The sequence below is a fragment of the Saimiri boliviensis genome, chromosome 9 (assembly GCF_048565385.1).
Source record: "Saimiri boliviensis isolate mSaiBol1 chromosome 9, mSaiBol1.pri, whole genome shotgun sequence".
NCBI classification, from domain to species: Eukaryota; Metazoa; Chordata; class Mammalia; order Primates; family Cebidae; genus Saimiri; species Saimiri boliviensis.
The window spans coordinates 99,981,483-100,007,254 of record NC_133457.1 but is presented as its reverse complement, the minus strand read 5'-3'; the positions used below and the strand labels follow the sequence as shown (position 1 = coordinate 100,007,254).

The 25,772-nt window shown below is 43.0% G+C and overlaps 1 protein-coding gene across 3 annotated transcripts in view; it reads right to left on the bottom strand.

Moving 5' to 3' along the window:
- The window catches only part of PHF20 (PHD finger protein 20), a 178,700-nt gene that overhangs the window by 97,987 nt on the left and 54,941 nt on the right, over positions 1-25,772 (bottom strand). For all 3 annotated transcript variants that reach the window (XM_039479285.2, XM_074406449.1, XM_074406448.1), the window contains exons 3-4: positions 4,265-4,436; positions 630-714 (exon numbers count right to left, since the gene is read on the bottom strand). In XM_039479285.2, the coding sequence (XP_039335219.1) occupies positions 630-714; positions 4,265-4,436 (257 nt within the window). The remainder of the gene's footprint in view (positions 1-629; positions 715-4,264; positions 4,437-25,772) is intronic.

Below are 25,772 nucleotides of genomic sequence, written 5' to 3'. Positions count from 1 at the left end.
CTTACAATAGTAACACTGGGACCCAGACTCTGTTCTCCAGGTGCCAGGATTCTGACTATACATATTATCCTCATAACTCTTTGCCTGCCCTTGTACTAGCAAAATGAGCGTCTATTGGTCAAGTTGCCAACCTGTCTCTTCACATGTTCAACTCTGACAAATACAACCCAATTCAGTGCTCTAAATCCCAGTTTCCACTAGCAACTCCAATGTAACAGACCACCTTCAATCACCTTGCATCCACAAAGCACATTTTTAAAGGTTTGTTGGTGTTCATTTAATTTCTAGGATATCCACAAATATTCAGGCTATCTTATCAATTACATTAGGAACTCTTAGACAGCAAGTACCTGCGTATTTCCCAGGCAGAGTGACAGATGAACTGTGACTGTTTAACAAAATAATGACGGAAATTCAGGGGGTGAAAAAAATCAAACCATGTTTTTCATCCAGTTTTCTTTGCACTTACAATTCCTTCCCAACTCCTGACATAGTGATTAAACTTGAAGCAAGAGGATACGTAGGCAGTAAATAAATGCTGAAAATATACTATCAAGCTCTAATATTACTAACAATCCCTTCCCCCGACTAAGTCATGAGTAAAAACAACTACAACTCAAATGCCTTACCATCCTTGTTAACAGCAGTGACTTTGGCCGGGTAAAAACGACAATCAGACCAGCAAGCAAGGACCTGCTCATTTATTTGAAATTCCTAAAAAACATAAAAAAAAAAAAAAAAAAAAATCCTGTTACCAACCTAGTTTCATAAAACACACACTGTAGCAGATCTCATAAAAAAAGGCTGGGATTGATAAGAGAGTGAGAAGGGAAAGTAGCTATTGGGATGGAGGAAGATGTTTCTCTTGTTTCAACACTAGGAGTTGCTACAGTTTCAGTGTCATTTGTCCTCGCCAAAAGTTGACATGTTCAGTGCAGCAGTGTTGGAGACAGGGCCAATGAGAGGCGTGTGGGTCATGGTAGCAGATCCTTCATGAATAGATTAATGTTGTCTTACATGAGTGACTCTTCGCTCTCCTGGAAATGGATTCATTCTCAAGAAAGCAAGTTGTTATAAAGCAAAGCTTCTCCTCCTGTGTGGTTCCTTTCTTCACACTTGTCTCCATCTTTGACCTTCCATCATGTATGACACAGCATGAAAGCTGATGCCAGAAGCCAGTACCATGCCCTTGAACTTCCTAGCCTGCAGAATTATGAGCTAAACAAACTCTTTTCTTTATAAATTACCCAGTCTCAGATATTTTATTATAGCAACACAAAAAAGACTAAGACAGGAGTCAAAAGAAAAGGGCTGGGACACAAGACCTCAACAAGCCCAAGAGGTCTGGGCAGACACAGCACAGCACTGATGATAATTCCACTCTAACCAACACACACTCTGAAAATGAGTCTAAGAGGCCAGGGCTACTAGAATACACATCCAGTATAAGAATTAGAAGATAGGAGGCAGGGAAGCAGCATTTAATGCCACTTAATGCCACCCACACTTCTTTCTTTTTCTTTTTTGAGATGGGAGTCTCACTCTGTCACCCAGGCTGAAGTGCAATAACGTGGTCTCAGCTCACGCAACCTCTGCCTCCGAGGTTCAAGCAATTTTCCTGCCTCGGCCTCCTGAGTAGCTGGGATTACAGGCACCTGCCACCACACCCAGCTAATTTTTGTAATTTTAGTAGAGACAGGGTTTCACCATGTTGGTAAGGCTTGTCTCAAACTCCTGACCTCGTGATCCCCCTACCTTGGCCTCCCAAAGTGCTGGGATTACAGGTGTGAGCCACCACGCCTGCCCCACCTACACTTCTAAAGGGTCTTTTGCCAGGGAAAGCAAACATTCGCCTTTAATATTTTATACTATTTTCCCAGCAGTTTGCACTGATAAATTTTATACAATGGGCCAGGTACAGTGGCTCACACCTGTAATCTCAGCACTTTGGGAGGCCAAGGCGGGTGGATTACCTGAGGTCAGGAGTTCGAGACCAGCCTGGCCAACAGGGTGAAACCCTGTCCCTATTAAAAACACAAAAATTAGCTGGGCATGGAAGCAGGCATCTGTAATCCCAGCTTCTCAGGAGGCTGAGGCAGGAAAATCACTTGAACCTGGGAAGTGGAACTTGCAGTAGGCCAAGATCGCACCATTGCACTCTAGACTGGGTGACACAGTGAGATTCCATCTCAAAACAACAACAACAATAACAACAAAAATTTGTAGAACAAACACTGAAAAGTCATATGGAACAATATTAAATAATCCTTAATTGGGGGGAAAAAAAAAAGGCCAGCAACAGTTCAAGTTCCCTAATGAGGGTTAAAATAAAAAATAGGCAGGGTACGGTGGCTCATGCCTATAATTCCAGCACTTTGGGAGGCCAAGGAAGGTGGATCACCTGAGGTCAGGAGTTTAAGACAAGCCTGGCCAACATGGTGAAATCCCGTCACTACCAAAAGTACAAAAATAAGTCAGGCGTGGTTCTATGTGCCTGTAGTCCTAGCTACTCAGAAGGCTGAGGCTCGAGAATCACTTGAACCTGGAAAACAGAGGATGCAGTGAGCCAAAATCACACCACTGCACTCCAGCCAGGGTGACAGAGTGAGACTGTCTCAAAAAAAAAGAAAGAAAGAAAGAAAGAAAAAAGAAAATAGAAGGCAGGGCTGAGTTAGTTCCAAAAGTGGCAGGACCATTATGGATGCCTCAATGCCTTTTTAAAAACCTTAAAACTGGCCAGGCACAAGGGTGCACACTTATAATCCCAGCACTTTGAGAGGTAGGAAGGATCTTCCTTGGCAAAAAGACTCCTTAAGGCCAGGAGTTCAAGACCAACCTGGGTAACATAATAAGACCCTGTGCCTCTACAAAAAATTTTTAAAAGCTAGCCAGGCTCTGCAGGAATTTAATGTGGATGTCCAAAAAAAAAAAACCAGGAGTTCAAAACCAGCCTATACAACAATGCAAGACCCTGTCTCTACAAAGAAAATTTAAAAATCAGCTGGGTGTGGTGGGCCTGTAGTCCCAGATACTTGGGAGGCTGAGGTGGAAGGATCTCTAGAGCCTGGGAGGTTAAGGCTGCAGTAAGCCATGATTGCACCACTGCATTCCACTGTGAGCAACAGAGCAAGACCTTGTCTCAAAAGAAATAGAAAGACCTTGCATATGAGACTAGTACAATGCTCTACATGGAATGATCACTTTTTTTTTTTAAAGACAGTCTCACTTGGGCTGGAATGCAGTGGTGCAATCTTGGCTCACTGCAACCTCCGCCTCCTGGGTTCAAGCGATTCTCCTGCTTCGGCCTCCTGAGTAGCTGGGATTATAGGTGCCCACCACTATGCCCAGCTAATTCGTTTATATTTTTAGTAGAGATGGGGCTTTACCATGTTGGCCAGGCTGGTCTCAAACTCCTGACCTTGTTATTTGCCCGCTGCAGCCTCCCAAAGTGCTGGGATTACAAGCGTGAGCCACCACACCTGGCCGGAATGATCACTTAACAAAAGATCAGACAGCGCATCAGATTAATAAATGATCCAGATGTCTAGAATATATAGTTGATATAGAAATCATTCATTAATTTATTCAACAGATATTTACTGAAGATCTACTATGTGCCAGGCAGTGTTCTAGAAGTTAGGGATACAGTGCTGTAAAAGAGAAATAAAGTCCCCATTCATCATCAGTATAGCCTCAACCAAGTTAGTTTATGAGCTGTCATTTCTTTTTTTTTTTTTTCCCCCACCCAAATCTCATTTTGCATATGAGCTGTCATTTCGATCACATCATCCAAACATGAAAACTGGGATTCTGGCTAAGCATGGTGGCTCACGCCTGTAATCTCAACACTTTGGGAGGCCAAGACAGGCAGATCACTTGAAGTCAGGAGTTCAAGACCAGCCTGGCCAACATGGCAAAACTCTATCTCTACTAAAAATACAAAAATTAGCCGTGGTGGGCACCTGTAATCCCAGCTACTTGGGAGGCTAAGGTACAAGACTCGCCTGAACCTGACAGATGGAGGTTGCAGTGAGCAGAGATTGCCCCACTGTACTCCAGCCTGGGTAACAGAGCAAAACTCCATCTCAAAAAGAAAAAAAAATAGGATTCTTCAAGAGCCCCAGGTGTCATAGAGATCTCAGGGCTACAACTATAGGCCTAAATAAGAACTGGTCCCTGCTGCTACTGAACATCAAAGGCTGAAACACAAACAGCCCAATAGCTGACCTTGAGTACTACAGAACTTCCCAGATTTGTTACTCACAGAAGATCCATCCTCTTCATGCAAGCCCTCTTTCCTCAGCTGTATTTTCTCTAAAGGGCGTAAATAAGGACTGTCCCAGCAGAACCACTCATCATAACGATGGTTCCAACGCTTGAAATGGATGAGTACTTTTCCTTCCTCGTAGTCAATGTCTTCTATGTGAGCTGGATACCTGAGTCAGAAAAAAAAAAAAATTGACATTCCTTTAATACCCACCTGAAATATCCAAATATCCATAACGGTACATTTCTAAACCTTTTTTCAAAGGAGAAGGTTAGCAGGCCTACCATTTAGACACTCTGTGTAATTGAGTCAAATCACAAATTATGGAGGGTAACAGACTTGAGGTCCAAATCCAAACCTTCATATTCCTTAGTTTATGAACTATTAAATTAAACATTCAGAGTCTGCGTTCCCTCATGTAAAGTGGAAGAAGCACACTGGGTTATAGTATGGATTAAACAAGATGACATATACAACGGACTTGAGCACACAAGAGGCAGGATGAAAACATTTAACAACTAGATTATATTTTACATGTGCCAATAAATCAGAATGACCATGCAATCCAGATTGTATCAGACAGTCTCAATCTTAAGCATTTTGTAAGCTATATAATGGAATACTACTCAGTTATTAAAAAGAACAAGAATATTTTATCTGTCAAGATATGGAAAGCTCTCCCAAGATATACAGTTACATGATGCAGAACATTGTATATGCTAAGGTATCGTTTTGTTTTGTTTGTTTGTTTGTTTAGACAGCCTCTCAGTCTGTCACCCAGGCAGAAGTTAAGTGGCGTGATCTCAGCTCACTGCAACCTCCCTCTCCCTGGCTCAAGTGATCCTCCTACCTCAGCCTCCCAAGTAGTTGAGACTACAGGCACACACGACCATACCCAGCTAATTTTCATATTTTCTGTAGAGACAGAGTTTCACTATATTTCCCAGGCTGGTCTCAAACTCCTGGGCTCAAGCTACCTGCCAACCTCAGTTTCCCAAAATGCTGGAATTACAGCGTGAATCACCACATCTGGCTTATTTTTTAAAGAGGAGAAAAAAGACTATGTATTCACATATGCATATACATAAAGTATCTGGAAGGATGCACAAGAAACTAACAATGATTACCTGTGGAAAAGTGGGGTTAGTTCAGTAGATGGTCTCTTTCAACCTCCATTCAACCTTCTTTCTAGATTGAGAGTTGGGAAAATCAACAACTACATTTCCCTGACTTCCTTACAATTGGTAGCCAAAGTCATGAAGACCTTTGGGTTAGTGGCCAGATCCAGTACAAAGCCTATCAAGCTTCCACATAGACATAAATCATCGGAGTATCCTGTTGAAATGAAGATTCTAAATCAGTATGCCAAGCTAGGGCCTAAGAGCTTTCACATGCTCCCAGATGCCGCTGCTGCTGCTGCTGGTTTGCAGTAGCCAGAGCCTAATGTCTAATCATCAGTTTCATGTGTGTCAAGCAGCAGTAGTGCAGATGGCAGTGCCAGCAGTGACTTCCTGACCTCTAGATCACAGCTGTAATTATGGGCCTTTCAAAATGATATTCTAAGGGCAGCCTCCTTGAGTCCCACTCTTCGAGCCCTTCCAACAACTTTATTAAGTACCCAATTTCCTATGTTAAATCCTTTTATGGTTAAAATACTCAGACTGGCCGGGCGCGGTGGCTCAAGCCTGTAATCCCAGCACTTTGGGAGGCCGAGGCGGGTGGATCACAAGGTCGAGAGATCGAGACCAACCTGGTCAACATGGTGAAACCCCGTCTCTACTAAAAATACAAAAAATTAGCTGGGCATGGTGGCGCGTGCCTATAATCCCAGCTACTCAGGAGGCTGAGGCAGGAGAATTGCCTGAACCCAGGAGGCGGAGGTTGCGGTGAGCCGAGATCGTGCCATTGCACTCCAGCCTGGGTAACAAGAGCGAAACTCCGTCTCAAAAAAAAAAAAAAAAAAAATACTCAGACTGGTTTCTGTTTCCAGCATTTATCCCCAACAGGAGAGGTATCTGGATAGTGGGGTGGGGGGGTAGAGGGGAGGTGGTAGTGGCAAAAATAGGAGGAAGACGTTTGTAGTACACCTTTTAATACTTTCTTATTTCAACCACATAAAGGTATTGCTCATTCCAAAAAATAAATGGTTAAAAATAAAGAAAAATATCGTATGCAGTTGTTCTCTGAAAACACTTGTATTAATCAAATAGCTATTCTAGATTGAGAAAGTTTACATTCTATCTGTATTTTCTCCCTGCAACCTGGTTTGTACTATTTCCTTCCTTTCTCATATCCAGCACCTAGTACAGTGCTGTCCTAACAAACACATGCTATCTGAATGAATAGTGCTGCTTTCTTGTGTCTGTATACTGTGCACTTTTTAACCCTACACTACCATCCTCTAAGCCAGTTTGCTTGATGTTAACTTATTGCAGTACCTTGTACATACTAGGTAATCAATAAAAGTTTAGCAAATGAATTCCACTCTTCTTATTCTTCCAAAAGGTCATGTATTCTGTCAGTTTATTTAATTCCAACATTCGCAGACTCCAGCAACCTATTCCAATTTCACTCCTCAAGTTCAGGCCCCCATCCCTTAATGTGTGTATTCCTCACAGAGGGCTGGAAGGGTATGTTTTCCATAATTCCCAATGCTACTATACATGCATTAATTGCTCAAACATATTAACAGATGACACAAAAAGCCCTGAAATTAGTCTTCCTACTCAAATCCAACTGACAGTTGCTATAAACACAAGACATCTTGACAGCAGACTGGCTAATTGTCTTATCTGATAAATTAAATACTACAACTGAAGGAGACAAGAGAGTATTCCCCAAATCCACTCCTCTCTGTAAAATGGGGAGAAGGACATGAATATGGCAATTATATATCTCTTGCCCTCTCATTCATTCAGCTTACCTGAGGCTAAGCAAACCTGTCTAAAATAGCACAATCTGTCCTAACAAGCCTATTCAAACCACTTTCTTTAATGGTTTACTATATCTAGCAACAATTTTCTCACACAGGGTTCTTGGACTAAGGCAGGAAATTTTCTTCACACAGAAATCACTTTTTTTTTTCTTTTTTTGAGACAGGGTCTCGCTCTGTTGCCCAGGCTGGAGTGCAGTGGCACAATCATGGCACACTACAGCTCTGATCTCTTGAGCTCAAGTGATCCTTCACCTAAGCCACCAGAGTAGCTGAGACTTCAGGCTCACACCACATGGCCAGCTAATTTTTTGTTATTTTTTTGTAGAGGTGGAGTCTCACTATGTTGCCCAAGGTCTTGAACTTCTCTGCTCAAGTATCCTCCTGCCTCAGCCTCCCAAGAGTGCTGGGATTACAGGCATTAGCCACCATATCCTGCTTAAAATCACATTGTTCTAATATTTGGTATTTAAATATATCTTTTAAATTAAAATAATAACAAGTGTTTGTTTTTAATACCCTTCCTAATATTACACAGCCTTCAAAAAGAATAAATCAGCTCTATGTACAGACATTAAAAGATCTCTAAGAAATGTGGGGGGTAGGCCGGGCGCAGTGGCTCACGCCTGTAATCTCAGCACTTTGGGAGGCCAAGGCAGGTAGATCATGAGGTTAAGAGATCAAGACCATCTTGGCCAACATGGTAAAACCCCGTCTCTACTAAAAATACAAAAAAAAAAAAAAAATGAGCTGGGCATAGTGGCGCTCGCCTGTAGTCCCAGCTACTTGAGAGGCTGAGGCAGGAGAATCACTTGAACCCGGGAGGCAGAGGTTTCAGTGAGCCAAGATCGCACCACTGCACTCCAGCCTGGCACCTGATAACAGAGCAAGACTCTGTCTCAAAAAAAAAAAAGAACGAGAGAAAGAAATGTGGGGAGTAAACATAAGATGTCAAACAGTATTTGAACGCACTACCATTTATGTGAGGGAGGGGGACAGCCAATACAGTCATACTGTTTTTAAATGTATGGGCTATCTCAGGAAGGATGATCAAGTAACCAGGTTTGCCTCCTGGGAGGGGAATTGGATAGTTTTAAGGAACTAGAAAGGAAGTATGAGACTTATTTTATTCATCATATATCTTTTTGGACATTTTGAATGCTGTACCACAAGCACATATTAACTATAAAAAGTACATAACTATGTACTTATTTTAAATGTCCTTATTTGGCAAAATTAAAAGTTGACAACCTCAGGGCAAACCTTAAATTCTTGTGAATATGTATTGGTCAGAAGTCAGGATTCATAGAATCAAGTGTGAACTAGGCCAGCAACTCCATTGCTCTGAAGGGTCTTTAGGTCCTCAGCTAATGTAAAGCTTCTCCCTATGCTGTGAGTTGTTGACAAAGAAAATTAAAAAAAAAAAAAAAAAAAAAAAAAGCTTCTCCCTCATTCAAAAAAATTTTACTGGGCACATGAATCCCACTCTCTGCAGACCTAAACAAACCCCTCCAAGAGGCTCAACAGTAGCCAAGGGACAAAGTTTTCAAAAGAGAAAGTTGTCCTCCCCACTTCCCTAAAGTGTGACAAAGATGTCAAGTTACTTATGGTGGTGAGGACCCAATCACATTTCAGAGAAGAGGGAGGCTGCAAAAAACATCTTAGACATCAACCTGATAAGACTTAGTGGATCACAAATGCTACCTGCCTTAGCTTCATCAGTCAACAAGAATTTATCAAGTGCTTTTGATCTGACAAGTCAATTCTAAGTCTTGGAAGGAATTATACAAACGTGTTCTGGTCCCTGTCCTTGAGGAGAACTAGACAAATAAAGGAATTAGGCTTTATAACTATTAGGCTGAACCACATTTAACTGCTGATAATCAACTGCTTTTTACCTACCAAAATAGCAGTTTTATCTGGTTCAACCTAAATATTTGGATAACCATAAAGCAGGCTGAAGACAATGAGGTAAGGTTAACAAAGGAGATGTGAATGGAATTTGTACAGGCAGAAAAAGGAAGAGAGAATTTCTAGCTTCCACGTGCAATTAACAGCCACTGTTGAGACTCAAATTTCCAAACCAACTTTGCAGCTGGGAGTTACATTTCTAACAAATGGGAATATTAGCCAGAAAGGGGCAGATAATCAAACTAATAACAAAAGTCAACTTTTGGAAGGAGACAGGGACTAAGAATAGCCAAGGGATTTTTGCTGTAGTGTGAATTTTTACAAAGATTTAGTCAACTATTACTTGTGTAAGTAAAAAATACTTTTTTTGTTGTTTTTTTGTTTTTATTTATTTTATTTATTTATTTATTTATTTTGAGACAGGGTCTTACTCTGTCAGAGTACAATAGTGCAATTTTCACTTTCTACAGTCTCGCCCTCCCAGGCTCAGGTGATCCACCTCAGCCTCCTGAGTAGCTGGGACTACAGACTCACACCACCATGCTTGGCTAATTTTTTTTTTTTTTTTTTTTTTTTTTTTTTTTGGTATTTTTTGTAGAGACGGGGTTTTGCCATGTTGTTCAGGCTGATCTCAAATTCCTGGGCTCAAGAGATCCACTGGCCTTGGCCTCCAAAAGTGCTAGGATTACAGGCTTGAGCTACTGCACCTAGCCAAAAAATAAATACTTTTAAATTAAAAGTTTTTTTTTTTTTTTTTTAAGACGGAGTTTCGCTCTTGTTACCCAGGCTGAAGTGCAATGGCGCGATCTCGGCTCACTGCAACCTCCGCCTCCTGGGTTCAGGCAATTCTCCTGCCTCAACCTCCTGAGCAGCTGGGATTACAGGCACGCGCCACCATGTCCAGCTAATTTTTTTGTATTTTTAGTAGAGATGGGGTTTCACCATGTTGACCAGGATGGTCTCGATCTCTTGACCTCGTGATCTACCCGCCTCGGCCTCCCAAAGTGCTGGGATTACAGGCTTGAGCCACCGCGCCCGGCCCAAAAGTTTTTTTTGTTTTTGTTTTTTTTTCCCATTTCCATTATCAAATCAGTGGTATTGCATAAATTAAAAGCTTTTAAAACTTCTTTTAAATTATCAACTGATAGTTTCATGAATATTATGTTTATGTGCTGCTATGGCACACCCACAAAATGGCATATTACATAGCCATAAGAAAGAATGAAGACACGCTATATGAACTGATAGGAAAAGATTTCCATGACATATTAAGTTTTTCAAAAACAAGCTACAGAATAGTACATATTTTATAATACCTTTTGTGTTCTAAAAGAGGAAAATAAGAATATTAGCTGGGGCATGGTGGCTCATGTCTATAATCCTAGCACTTTGGGAGGCCAAGATGAGAAGAATCACTTGAAGCCAGGAGTTTGAGACCAGCCTGAGCAACACAGCAAGACCCCATCTCTAAAAAAAAAAATTAAAAGAAAATTATCTAGGAGTAGTGGTGTGTACCTGTTGTCCCAGCTACTCAGAAGGCTGAGGCAGGAGGATCACTTGATCCCAAGAGTTCCAAGCTGCAGTGAGCTATAATTGTGCTACTGCACTCTACCCTGGGGACAGAGTGAGATCCCATTTCAAAAAAACAGTAATAATAAATTTTGAGAATTTTCAGCCTTTGTCAAGATTATAAAACTTTTTTTCTTTCCTTTTTTTTTTGAGATGGAGTCTCGCTCTGTAGCCCAGGCTAGAGTGCAGTGGCACGATCCCGGCTAACTGCAACCTCCACCTCCTGGGTCCTGGTTCAAGCAATTCTCCTACCTCAGCCTCCCAAGTAGCTGGGATTACAGGCACAATCTTTTCTTTATTCGTTTTTTTGAGATCTGACTCTCACTCTGTTGCCAGGCTGGAGTGCAGTGGCGCAATCTCGGCTCACTGAAACCTCTGCCTCCCAGGTTCAAGCGATTCTCCTGCTTCAGCCTCCTGAGTAGCTAGGATGACAGGCATGTGCCACCATGCCCAGCTAATTTTTGTATTTTTAGTAGAAATGGGTTTTCACCATGTTGGCCAGGATGGCCTGCATCTCTTGACCTCATGATCCGCCCACCTCGGCCTCCCAAAGTGCTGAGATTACAGGTGTGAGCCACCGTGTCCAGCCAACTTTTCTTTTATTTATTTATTTATTTATTTATTTATTTTTTGAGATAAAGTCTCACGTATGTCACCAAGGCATGATCTCAGCTCACCGCAACCTCTGCCTCCCAGGTTTAAACAATTCTCCCACCTCGGCCTCCCGAGTAGCTGGGACTACAGGTGCACACCACCTTGCCCGGCTGATTTTTTTGTATTTTTAGTAGAGACGGGTTTCACCATGTTGGCCAGGTTAGTTTCCAATTCCTGACCTCAACCGATCTGCCCGAATTGGCTTCCCAAAGTGCTGGAATCACAGGTGTGGGCCACGGTGCCCAGCGAAATTTTTGTATTTTTAGTAGAGACAGTGTTTCACCATGTTGGCCAGGCTGGTCTCAAACTCCCAACCTCAGGTGATCCACCCACCTTGGCCTCCCAAAGTCCTGTGATTACAGGTGTGAGCCACTGCACCCAGCCTCTTTTATTCTATAAATATAAAGAACTAATAGATTTCTTAAATTTAAGTTATCATTACCCTGCTAGAACAAATCATATTTGGTTTCACGTATCATTCATTTAATAAGTCTCTATTTGGTGCTCCAGGATTTTATTGACAAGTTTTATACCTCTTATAAATGAGATCTGTCCAAGTTTCCTTGTATTATGCCCTTCCTGCCCAGTTTCAGTATAAGGCTATGTTAATCTCAGAGAACAAAGCAGAATGCTTTATTTCATTTTCTGTGAAACCACCTACACTGAGGGCCTTCTCAGAAGGTAGTTCTTTATCTACCTTTCCCATCACCTCTACAGTTTACTAGTCTGATCAAGTTTCCTACCTCTTCTTGAGTCAATTTTTCCTAAACTAGTAAGAGAGTTTAAAATGATAATCAGATACAACTTAAATATTCAAAAATCACGTTTTCCTTTCAAGAAAGAGTTCAAGACTCAACAGAAATGTTTCAAACTCAAGTTACAAACAAGATTTTTAAATGGCTAATATAAACACAAGGCTGCTAAGCACTTTACAAGGCAGGAACTATGCCTTATTAACTTCATTATTCAACAAACATTCTGGAGTCTATATTATGAGACAAATTGCTAGGTCCTGGAGACACAAAATAATGACCAATCATCAGAGCCCCTAGGGTAGCAAGAGCCCAAAGAGAAGTTTGATAATCTCCATGGGATTTCCCATTCCTCTCCACAAGCAAAAAGATCAGAAACACTCTGGATCTCTGGAAGAAAAGAGAGAAAAAGAAGCATAGCTCTGGGCCGGGCACGGTGGCTCACGCCTGTAATCCCAGCACTTTGGGAGGCCGAGGCGGGTGGATCACGAGGTCAAGAGATCGAGACCATCCTGGTCAACATGGTGAAACCCCGTCTCTACTAAAAATACTAAAAATTAGCTGGGCATGGTGGCGTGTGCCTGTAATCCCAGCTACTCAGGAGGCTGAGGCAGGAGAATTGCCTGAACCCAGGAGGTGGAGGTTGCGGTGAGCCGAGATCGCGCCATTGCACTCCAGCTTGGGCAACAAGAGCGAAACTCCCTCTCAAAAAAAAAAAAAAAAAAAAAGAAGCATAGCTCTAGAATGAACCAGCCTGCCTAAATAAATCCCATAACCAGGACTAGAAGGAAGAGAGGCATTACCTCTCCTACATGTCCAGCCCAGGCTAGACAGTCTGGGTTTCTGCTGCCCTCCCCTGCCCGCTTCTAAAGCACCTGAATAACCCCTCCCACCTTTTTATTTTATGACAGAATCTCACTCCGTCACCCATGATGGAGTGCAGTGACATGATCTCAGCTCACTGCAACCTCTGCCTCTCAGGTTCAAGCGATTCTCCTGCCTTAGCCTCCCGAGTAGCTGGGACTACAGGCACGTGCCACCACGCCTGGCTAATTTTTGTATTTTTAGTAGAGATAAGGTTTTACCATGTTGGCCAGGATGATCTCAATCTCCTGATCTCTTGATCTGCCAGCCTCGGCCACCCAAAGTGCTGGTGTAAGCCACCACAACTGGCCTATTTTTATTTTTATTTTTATTTATTTATTTATTTATTTATGAGAGGGGGTTTCACCATGATGGCCAGGTTGGTCTTGAACTCCTGACCTCACGTGATCCACCCACCTCGGCCTCCCAAAGTGCTAGGATTACAGGTGTGAGCCACCGTGCCCAGCCTTTATTTTTATTTTTTTAACCCTTCATTCTAGAGCCCACATTAAGCTTTTTCATCAGAGTCCCATTTTTACTAACTAGAGGGTTGGGAAAGGCTTCAGAGAAGTCTTAGCCTTTGGATCAAACCTTCAGAGATAAAGAGTCTAAATCTCCCCCAGAGTATCCTGCATATATTAGACAGTCAATAAAAGTTCATCAGATGTACATTTTAAAACGATTTGGAGCCACAAGACAGCAATAGGAACATATAAACAAACCAAGATGAATCATCAAAATAAACCAATGATATCCATGTTGTAGATATCAACAGAACAAACATACCCCAATATGGGAACTGTCAATTTGGAGGGGATATATGCACATGGTGGTCACCACGACAAAATTCGTCACAAAACCGTTTTCCAAAGGCCAAACAGTATGAAAAACTCTTTTTTTCTTTTATCTTTATTTATTTATTTATTTATTTATTTTAGAGATGGGGTTTCACCATGTTGGCAAGGATGGTCTCAATCTCTTGACCTCATGATCAGCCTGCCTTGGCCTCCCAAAGTGCTGGGATTACAGGTGTGAGCCACTGCACTGGCCAAAAAACTCTTTTATCTAAAATTCAATTTGGTCTTTGTTGGTTGTAAAGGCAGAGGGAGCAAAAATAAATAAATAATGAAAAAAATAAAATTCAATTTGGAAAGGACAGATAAGCAAACATCATAATAAACAAGGTTACCATAATGAGCTTAATTTAAGAAAGTAGTATAACTGGTCACTAAGCCACCCAAGAAGCCACAGAAGACCAGTATAGCCGATGTCAAATGGAAAAGGATAAGGAGAATGAACAGAAATCAGCAAAAGAAAAACTCATTGAACCATAATTCTACAGGCATTTTCTGAGTACCTACTCTGGGCCAAGGAGTATACCAGGGTTTAGAAATACAGAACCAGCCAAGCGTGGTGGCTCACGCCTGTAATCCCAGCACTTTGGGAGGCCAAGGCAGGTGGATCACGAGGTCAGGAGTTTGAGACCTACCTGGCCAACATGGTAAAACCCTATTTTTACCAAAAATACAAAAATTAGCTGGGCATGGTGGCAGGTGCCTGTAATCCCAGCTACTTGGGAGGCTGAGGAAGGAGAATCTCTTGATCCCAGGAGGCAGAGATTGCAGTGAGCCAAGATCACACCATTGCACTCCAGCCTGAGTGACAGAGCAAGACTTCGTCTCAAAAAAAAAAAAAAAGAAAAAGAAATACAGAACCAAAAAAAAAATTTTTTTTTTTTTTTTTTTTTTGAGACAGAGTCTAACTCTGTCAGCCAAGCTGGAGTACAGTGGCGCAATCTCGGCTCACTGCAACCTCCGCCTCTCCGGTTCAAGTGATACTCCTGCCTCAGACTCCCAAGTACCTAGGACTACCAGCACCCGCCACAATGCCCAGCTAACTTTTTTTGTATTTTTAGTAGATATAAGGTTTCACTAGGTTAGCCAGACTTGTCTCAAACTCCTAACCTTGTGATTCGCCCACCTCGGCTTCCCGAAGTTCTGGGATTACAGGTGTGGGCCACCACGTCCAGCCAGAACCAAATCTATTAAGATACGTGATCACAGCAACTGGCAGAGGATAACAGACCTTATGTTACAAGATACAGTGGCCCTTCAATTTGTCAGACACACCATACACCTTCCCATACCGAGTCTGATCCCTTTACTTCAAACATCTACCCCTGTCTACTCCTCCCAGGCAACATCCTTATCCTCCTATAGCCTCAGAATCTCTGACTACACTATCTCAAGTAGCATTTCCTTCTGGCCTGTGTCAGTTTCCTACTTGTTTCCTTCATAGCATTTACCCCAATCTGTCATTATTTCATATGTTTGTGTTTATGGACTGCTTCCCCAGGAAACAACAGGCACCACTAGAGGCATCTGTCTCTTGTTTACTACAGTATTGTCTGGGGGAATAAAAGTATGTCTATAGGTACAAATAGTTGTAATAAAGTATACCAGGTGCAACAACAGATGACTCCTTAAGGTAGAGTAAGATATAGAGGAATAAAAGGGAAGACGGAGAGGAAAGGGATCAAGTGAGAGGAGGGGCCAAGATAACCTTGGGGAAGAGTAGACACTTGATCTCCATTCTGAAAGATGAGCAAGCATTTTCCAGCTGATCAAGGAGGCAGTGAAGCCGGGGAGAGTTTCTGGGAGAGGATGTAATAGGAGTAAATCAGCACAGTACAGAAGTAAGAAAGCAAAAAAGAGGACAAGGAAATTCAAGCGGGTGAAAGAAACAATAACTCCATTTGAAGGCCATGGAGGATCTTATGGATGGGCTGCTGAGCCCTAAATGAATGTTTGCCCAGAGCAGTCCATGGACCACTGGGTGTTGTGAATACAGAGCTGCTGGTCCACAAGGTCTACACGAGAAATGAAGATTAAATTGTGCTTTTCTGTAATATGGACCCTCTTTATCAGAGTTTCCCAGCTGAGGTACCACATATGGGTTACAAGTGGGTAATGACATGAAGAACATTGAGATGCCAGATTACCACCATGTAATCAAGAACTATTAGAAAATTTTAGTGTGTGAGGCTGGTGATGTGGCCCTTACCTTTAATCCCAGTGCTTTCGGAGGCCAAGGCAGGAGGCCAGGAGTTCAAGATCAGCCTGGGCAACACAGGGAGATCCCATCTCTACAAAAAATTTTTAAAATTAGCCAGGCCTGTAGTCCTAGCTACTTAGGAGGCTGGAGCTAGGGGATCACTTGAACCCAGGAGCACAATACAACTACACTCCAGCCTGGGCAAGAGAGTGAGACCCTATTTCTAAAAAAAATTTAATCAGCCCAGCACATGACTCAGGCCTGTATCCCAGCACTTTGAGAGTATGAAGGAGGAGGATCTCCTGAGCCCCGGAGTTTGGGATCAGCATGGGTAACAGGGAGACCCCATCTCTGCGTACAAAAAAATATATTTTTTTATTAGCCAGATGTGGTGGTGCATGCCTTTAGTCCCAGCTACTGAAGAGGCTGAGGTGGGAGGATCACTGGAGCCCAGAAGGTTGAGGCTGTGATAAGCCATGAAAGCACTTTTGAACTCCACCTTGGGTGACAGAGTGAGACTCAAAATAAATAAATGGAAGGAAGGAAGGGAATGAGGCAGGAAGGGAGGACTTTAGTGTGTATATTTGTAACTAACCTGGCATTATAAAATCACTCCCAAATAGTAGTTGTAACAACATTACATGCCTCCAAATTTGGCACTCATTCCTTCAAAAGGTAGGTTTTAATTGTTTTATCCTTGAATATGGCCTCATGTCTAACAAGCAGAATGTGGCAAAAGTGATGGTATGGGACTTCCAAAGCTGGGTTATAAAAAGCACTGCAGCAGGATGGGGGAGAGAGAATATCAGGAAGAAGAGCTAATGAATGCTGGGCTTAATACCTAGGTGATGGAATGATCCGTGCAGCAAACTACCGTGACATGCATTTACCTATATAACAAACCTGCAAATTTTGCACATGTACCCCAAAACTTGAAGGAAAAAAAAGTAATCTTTTGAATTAATAAAGTGATGGATTACCTAACTACAAAGTTGATGTGAAAAAGAAAAAAAGCACTGCAACAATTGCACTTCTGGGTATATTTGCAAAAACACTGTCTCAACTCAAAACAAGGACTCAAACATGTGTGTACTCCAGAATTCATACCATTATTATTCACAACACTCAAAGGCAACCCAGGCTGGGCACACACCTGTAATTCCAGCACTTTTGGGATCCACCCAAGGCAAGTGGATCACAAGGTGAGGAGATCGAGACCAGCCTGACTAACATGGTGAAACCCTGTCTCTACTAAAAATACAAAAAATTAGCCAGACATAGCGGCACACACTGGTAGTCTCACCTACTCAGGAGGCTGAGGCAGGAGAACTACTTGAACCCGGGAGGCAGAGGTTGCACTGAGCCAAGATAGTGCCACTGCACTCCAGCCTGGCAACACAGCAAGACTCTGTCTCAAAAAAAAAAAAAAAAAAAGGCAACCCACCTAAGTGTCTAACACATAAAAGATAAAACGTGCTATTATCCATAAAATGAAATATTATTCAGCCTTAAAAAGGAAAGAAACTCTAATACAACAGTCATGAATCTTGAGGACTTATGCTAAGTGACATAAGCCACTCAAAGGACAAATACTGCATGATTCCATTTATATGAGGTATCTAGAGTAGCCAGATTAATAAAAGTAGAATAGAGGTCACCAGGAGCTAAGGGGAGAAGGGAGAGGGCAGTTGTTGATTAACAGACACAGGGTTTTAGTTTGAAGAGATAAAAAAAATTGAGCCAGAAGCAGTGGCTCATGCCTGTAATCCCACCACCTTAGGAGACCAAGGTAGGCGGATTGCCCAAACTCAGAAGTTCAAGACCAGCCTAGGCAACAATGTGAAACCCGTCTCTATTAAAATACAAAAAATTAGCCAGGTGTGGCAGCATGCACCTGTAGTCCCAGCTACTCAGGAGGCTGAGGCAGAAGACCCGCTTGAACCTGGGAGGTGGAGGTTGTGGTGAGCCAAGATGGCACCATTGCACGCCAGCCTGGGGAACAAGAGTGAAACTCCGTCTCAAAAAAAAACACAAAGAAAGAAAAGAAAAAATCTTGGGCTGGGCATGTGACTCACCTATAATCTCAATACTTCGAGAGGCAAAGGCAGGAAGATCACTTGAGTCCAGGAGAGACAAGGTTTCACCATGTTACCAAGACTGGTCTGAAACTCCTGGGCTCATGCAATATACCTGCCGCAGCCTACCAAAGTGCTGGGATTACAGGCATGAGCCAGGGCACACTGCCAAAGCCAGGAGTTTGAGACCAGCATAAACAACATAGTGAGACCTTATCTCTACAAGAAAATTTTTAGGTTGGGTTTGGTAGCTCATCCCTGAAATCTCAGCACTTTGGGAGGCTGAGGCAGATGGATGACCTGAGGTCAGGAGTTTGAGACCAGCCATGGCCAACATGGTGAGATATCGTCTCTACTAAAAATACAAAAATTAGCCAGACATGGTGGCACAAGACTATAAGACCAGCTACTTGGGAGGCTGAGGCATGAGAATCGCTGGGAGGCAGAAGTTGGCAGTGAGCCAAGATCGCACCAACTGCACTCCAGCCTGGCAACAGAGTGAGAACCTGTTGCCAAAAAAAAGAAAGAAAAAGTTTTGGAGAAGAATGATGGTAATAGTTACAGAACAGTGTTAATGTATTTAATGCTACAGAACTGTACATCTAAAAATGATCAACATACTAAATTTTATGTTACATGTATTTTACCACAAGCATATACACAAAGCACTGCTGCCTCTGCCCTACACTCTCAGATTCCCTATTCTAGGCTAAGTCAAGGAACTGAGGCCACCTGTCAGGAACCAGCATCAACTTGCCAGCGCCATCATGGTAAGCCCCCATGGATGCAGCCTTATGAGATCCTGGGCCAGAAGTCCCTGCAACCCGCATTAAACCACTTCTGAATTCCTGGCCCATAGTCACCTAGAGAATAATAAATGTTTATTGTTTTAGGCCACTAAATTTTTTTTTTTTTTTAAACAGAGTCTCACTCTGTCACTCAGGCTGGAGGGCTGGAGTGTAGTGGCATGATCTCAGCTTGCTACAACCTCTGCCTCGTGGGTTCAAGCAATTTTCCTGCCTCAGCCTCCCCAGTAGCTGGGACTAGAGGCACACACCACCACACCCAGCTAATTTTTGTATTTTAGTAGAGACAGGAGTTTCACCATGTTGGCCAGGATGGTCTCAATCTCTTGACCTTGTGATCTGCCTGCCTCAGCCTCCCAAAGTGCTGGGACTATAGGAGTGAGCCACCACGCCTGGCCTAGGCCACTAAATTTTGAGAAAATGTGTTACACAACAGTAAGTAGCTAAGAAAGTAGCATTTTACTAGACTGCTTTGGTGTCTAGAAATGGAGTCTATCAAAAAAAAAAAAAAAAAGGCAACCCACCTAAGGGGGGTTGGGATCAGCATGGGTAATATAGGGAGACCCCATCTCTGTGCACAAAAAAATACTTTTTTAATTAGTTTATAAGTTAGAGGTGCCAGTTCTCATGTTTTCAGGTTTGATAAACACTGCTCTAAGCTATAAGATAAGCCAACATGTCCTAGGGCCCCACCAAGAGAGGGAGAAGGCTGTAAGATAGTAAAGCACTGCCACTGGTAACAGGACTCCATGTGCACGGCCAGAATGCAGAGAACAGTGTAGGTCTCATTCAAGGAAACAGTGATGACATGCCTGCACCATATAACCTTAAGTCCCAGGAAGGCTTGCCACTCACAGTCTTGCTGCCTCTGTGTAAAATTAAGCTGCCTAATACTACACACCATGTACATGCTTACATTAGAGCCAGCCAGACAGTGCTTGGCAGGATTTTTTGCTCCTCCCCACATACCAGAAATACTAACTAAAGAAACATCCTGGGACAAGAGAGAAAAAAACAGAAAGGATAACAATTTCCTTCTGAATTCTCACTCCAACTGGTCAGTGTTCATCCACGTGGCTATTAATAATCAATGAATGTAGCTTACTCTAGGGTTTGTAAACTCTGTTTATCTAAGGTATCTCACTTGATCGTCCCATGAAGACTTAAGGAGTCATTATTGTCACTGCCTCCATTTTACATTTGTGGAAATGGAGCCTCAATGAGAGTGACAAGGAAGAGACACAATCAAGATAAATATCCACATCTAACTCTAAACCTGGTAAAGAGCCTTCTGCTCGTAACTGGACTCCACATGTAAACATTCCTGTAGTGACCACATCCACACGAGTGTCATTTGTCTTAGCCACCTAATAGTCTACCTAACTGGTGACAAGCCCAGAATTTGCCTAAACTTTCCCCCAGAGCATTCAGACTGCTTCCAGATTCTTTGCTATATAAACAGTATGTCTGTAAATATACAGCACCTCATTTTATTTCAAGAATCAGAAAATTAGCCAGGCATGGTGGTACATGCCTGTAATCCCAGCTACTTGGGAGGCTGAGGCAGGAGAATCACTCGAACCCAGGAGGCAGAGGTTGCAATGAGCTGAAACTGTGCCACTGCACTCCAGGCTGGGCGACAAGAGCAAAACTTCGTCTCAAAAAAAAGAATCGAAGCTTGCCTCTATTCCTGACTCAGGTGCACAACAGAAGTAAAATACTTTTTTTTTTTTTTGAGACGGAGTTTCACTCTTGTTACCCAGGCTGGAGTGCAATGGCGCGATCTCGGCTCACTGCAACCTCCGCCTCCTGGGTTCAGGCAATTCTCCTGCCTCAGCCTCCTGAGTAGCTGGGATTACAGGCACGTGCCACCAAGCCCAGCTAATTTTTTGTATTTTTAGTAGAGACGGGGTTTCACCATGTTGACCAGGATGGTCTCGATCTCTCGACCTCGTGATCCACCCGCCTCGGCCTCCCAAAGTGCTGGGATTACAGGCTCGAGCCACAGCGCCCGGCAGAAGTAAAATACTTCTATGCACAAAAGTAACATTCTAAGCCATCACCAGCCTTTGCTGGAGAGGAGATAGGGATGGAAGATATATTTAGTAAAAAACAAAAGGCTGGGTGGGGTGTGGTGGCTCACACCTGTAATCTCAGCACTTTGGCGGGCAGATCACGAGATCAAGAGATAAAGACCATCCTGGTCAACATGGTGAAACCTCATCTCTACTAAAACTACAAAAATTAGCCGAGCGTGGTGGTACACGCCTGTAGTCCCAGCTACTGGGGAGGCTGAGGCAGGAAAAAATCTCTGTCTCAATCAATCAATCAATCAATACAAAAGGCTGAGTATTAAACTGAAGAAAAACTGCTGTTTTGAATGCCTTAACTCTTTCCCTACCCCTTCACCACTTCCATTAATCAATACCTGGTATAACAAAGTTCTTTTGATCTGCAGCAGTTTTGAAATTAAAAAAAAAAAAAGAAAGAAAGAAAGAAAGAAAGGTCTTAAATTCATCTTTCCTCTCTATCTCAATCATTTTTTTTTTTTTTGAGACGGAGTTTTCACTCTTGTCACCCAGGCTGGAGTGCAATGGCGCGATCTCGGCTCACCGCAACCTCCGCCTCCTGGGTTCAGGCAATTCTCCTGCCTCAGCCTCCTGAGTAGCTGGGATTACAGGCACACACCACCATGCCCAGCTAATTTTTTGTATTTTTGGTAGAGACGGGGTTTCACCATGTTGACCAGGATGGTCTCGATCTGTTGACCTCGTGATCCACCCGCCTCGGCCTCCCAAAGTGCTGGGATTACAGGCTTGAGCCACCGCACCAGGCCTTATCTCAATCATTTCTTACCAGCAACAACTGAACAATTGGTATGTACAGATGATCCCTAAACCCTCTCTTATCAGTACCCAGCAGAATGCCTGATACAGAGCCACTCAGCAAATATCTTATGACAGAATGAATACTGCCACTTTTCTATTACTAAGAAGGTTCTAAAAATGTCTCTCTGCTGCCTAAATTCTCCCTCTTTAGTTCTATCTCCCACCACTCCTGTTACCTCTCTGGATTTTCAGAACATGCCAAGTTCTTTCAAGCCCTGAATATCTTTGCTGATGTTATTCCTTCTGCCTTCTCCCCCTGCCACTCTGTTCCTGGAAATCTTTTCATTCTTTAATTTCACCTCCTTGCATATGCCCTAAATTCCTGGCGACTCTCTTCCTCATGATAACTGCCATCTAACCCTGGTTATTTCAGACTCCTCATTCTTCATTCCTGTACCCAGACAGCTAAATGTGGCTAGAGAAAACACTCCGCATGCTGTTGGGTCTCACTTTAAATGCATGTCTAGGCTGGGCATGGTGGCTCATGCCTGTAATATCCGTACTTTGGGAGGCCAAGGCAGGCAAGTTACCTGAGTTCAGAAGTTCAAGACCAGCCTAGCCAACATGGTGAAGCCTCATCTCTACTAAAAATACAAAAATTAGCCAGGCATGGTGGTGGAAACCTATAATCCCAGCTACTTAGGAGGCTGAGACAGGAGAATCACTGGAACCCAGGAGGCAGAGGTTGTACTGAGCCAAGATTGTGCCATTGCACTCCAGCCTGGACAAAAAGAGCAACTCCATGTCATTCGTACATATACACATACATATATAAAATGCATATCTTCAAACAGAAATTAAACAGTAATTCTTTGTGGGTAGGAAAGGGACAAAAAAGCTTCTGCGGGCCGGGCATGGTGGCTCATACCTGTAATAACAGCACTTTGGGCGGCTGAGGTGGGCAGATCACAAGGTCAGGAGTTCAAGACCAACCTGACCAACATGGTTAAACCCCGTCTCTGCTAAAAATACAAATATTAGCCGGGCATGATAGCACATGCCTGTAATCCCAGCTACTCAGGAGGCTGAGGCAAGAGAATCGCTTGAACCTGGGAGGTGAAAGTTGCAGTGAGCCAAGGTCATGCCATTGCACTCCACCCTGGGAGACAGAGCAAGACTCCATCTCAAAAAAAAGGGGGGTGGGTTGAATTTTGTAGTATGTAAACTATATCTCAATTTTTTAAAACAATTAATTAAAAATCAAGGAAAAGAAGAATCCCACCAAATGCTGGCAACCATGTAGAGCAACCAGAATTCTAATACATTGCTGGTGGAAATGCAAAATGGTACAGCAACTCTGAAAAATAGTTTGGCAATTTCTCGCTTGGTTAAACAAATATTTACATGACCCAGCAATCCAACTCGCTGGTATTTATCCAAAAGAAATGACAATTTCTGTTCTCACAAAAACCTATATGCAAATGTTTATTCATATTAACCCAAAACTGGAAACAATCCATATGTCTTTTAACGTGTAAATAGATAAACTGTGGTATATCCATACAATGGAATATTTACTACTAGGTTCTAAAAGCAACAACCTTTTATTTTTCCTCATGCAAAAATACAGGTCTGTCTTAAATGCATTATGCTCTAAGTGTAAGAAGCCAAATCCAAAAGGCTATGTACTGAATAATTCCATTGTAACACATTCTGGAAAAGGCACATCAGTGAGTGAGGGGAGCTGGAGGTAGCAGGAGAGGTTGATTACAAAGGAACATGAAGAAATTCTGTGGGTAACAGAAGTGCTTTATATCTTTCCTTTCTTTTTTTTTCTGACACAGGGTCTCACTGCATCACCCAGCCTACAGGTGGAGTGCAGTGGTGCACTTACAGCTTGCTGCAGCCTTGACCTCCTGGGCTCAAGCAATCTTCCTCCCACCCCAGCCTCCTGAGTAGCTAAAACTACAGACACACACCATCACACCCAGCTATTATTATTTTTTATTATTTTTGTTTTTTGTTTTTTGTGGTTTTTTTGGAGAGACAAAATCTCATTATGCTGCCAGGCTGGTCTTGAACTCCTAGGCTCAAGCAATCTTCCCATCTTGGCCTCTCAAAGTGCTGGGATTATAGGCATGAGCCACCATGCCTGGCCTATATCTTGATTCTGGTGGGGTTTGCGAATTGAATTTGGCAAAACTTACTGTATTCTGAAAAAACAGTGAATTTTACTATGAGTTGAACATCTCAAATCCAAACATCCAAAATCTGAAACTTTTTGAGCATCAAGTTATCTTTTTATGCAGGCAGATCAACTGAGGTCGGGAGTTCAAGACCAGCCTGACCAACATAGAGAAACCCTGTCTCTATTAAAAATACAAAATTAGGCCGGGCGCGGTGGCTCAAGCCTGTAATCCCAGCACTTTGGGAGGCCGAGGCGGGTGGATCATGAGGTCGAGAGATCGAGACCATCCTGGTCAACATGGTGAAACCTCGTCTCTACTAAAAACACAAAAAATTAGCTGGGCATGGTGGTGTGTGCCTGTAATCCGAGCTACTCAGGAAGCTGAGGCAGGAGAATTGCCTGAACCCAGGAGGCGGAGGTTGCGGTGAGCCGAGATCGCGCCATTGCACTCCAGCCTGGGTAACAAGAGCGAAACTCCGTCTCAAAAAAATATATATATATATATATATATATATATATATATATATACAAAATTAGCCAGGCGTGGTGGCACATGCCTGTAATCCCAGCTACTGGGGAGGCTGAGGCAGGAGAATCACTTGAACCCAGGAGGCGGAGGTTGCAGTAAGCCAAGATCGTGCCACTGTACTCCAGCCTGGGCGACAGAGTGAGACTCCATCTCAAAAAAAAAAGAAAAAAAAAAAACACCAGCAGCAAACTCTAATAATGTAAACTATGGTCTTTGGGTGCCACTGAGGTATCAATATAGGATCATCAACTGTAACAAATGTACCACGCTGGTGCAGGATGTTGAAAATGCAGGAGGCTGGAGGGAGAACACAGGAATATGGGAACTGGGTACATTCTTTTTTTCATTTTGTTTTTAGAGGCAGGGCCTTGCTCTGTCACCTAAGCTGCAATGCAGTGGCATAATCATGGCTCACTGTAGCCTTAAACTCCTGGGCTCATGTGATCCTCCCAACATAGCCTCCCAAGTAGGCAGGACTACAAGTGCAAGCCACAACCCACCCTAGCTACTTCGGGTTTGTGTGTGTGTGTGTGTGCTTTAGAGACAGGGTCTTGCAATGTTGTCCAGGCTGGTCTCTAACTCCTGAGCTCAAGCAATCTTTCTATCTCAGTCTCCCAAAATGCTGGGGTTACAGACATAAGCCACCATGCCCAGCCAGAACTCTGTACTTTCTGCTCAATTTTGCTGTGAACATAAAACTGCTCTAAAAAAGTCTATTTTTTAAAATCCCATTTACACATTACCAACTCCCAAATTCCTTTTTTTGTTGTTGTTTTTGTTTTGTTTTTTTTTTGAGATGAAGTTTCGCTCTTGTTACCCAGGCTGGAGTGCAATGGCGCGACCGCGGCTCACTGCAACCTCTGCCTCCTGGGTTCAGACAATTCTTTCTCAGCCTCCTGAGCAGCTGGGATTACAGACACGTGCCACCATGCCCAGCTAATTTTTTTTGTATTTTTAGTAGAGATGGGGTTTCACCATGTTGACCAGGATGGTCTCGATCTCTTGACCTCATGATCCACCCACCTCAGCCTCCCAAAGTGCTGGGATTACAGGCTTGAGCCACCGCACCCGGCCCTTTTTTTTTTTTTGTAAACAGGGTCTTGTTCTGTTGCCCCAGACTAAAGTATAGTAGCACAGTCATAGTTCACTGTAGCCTTGACCTCCCTAGCTCAAGTTATCCTCCCACCTCAGCCTCCCCAAAAGCTGGGACCACAAGCTCACACCACCATACCCAGCTAGGTTTCTTGGATCTTTTGTGTGTATATGTGTTGTGGAAACTACACTGCCCAGGCTGTTCTGAATCTCAGGATTCAATTGATCCTCCTGTCTTGGCCTTCCAAAGT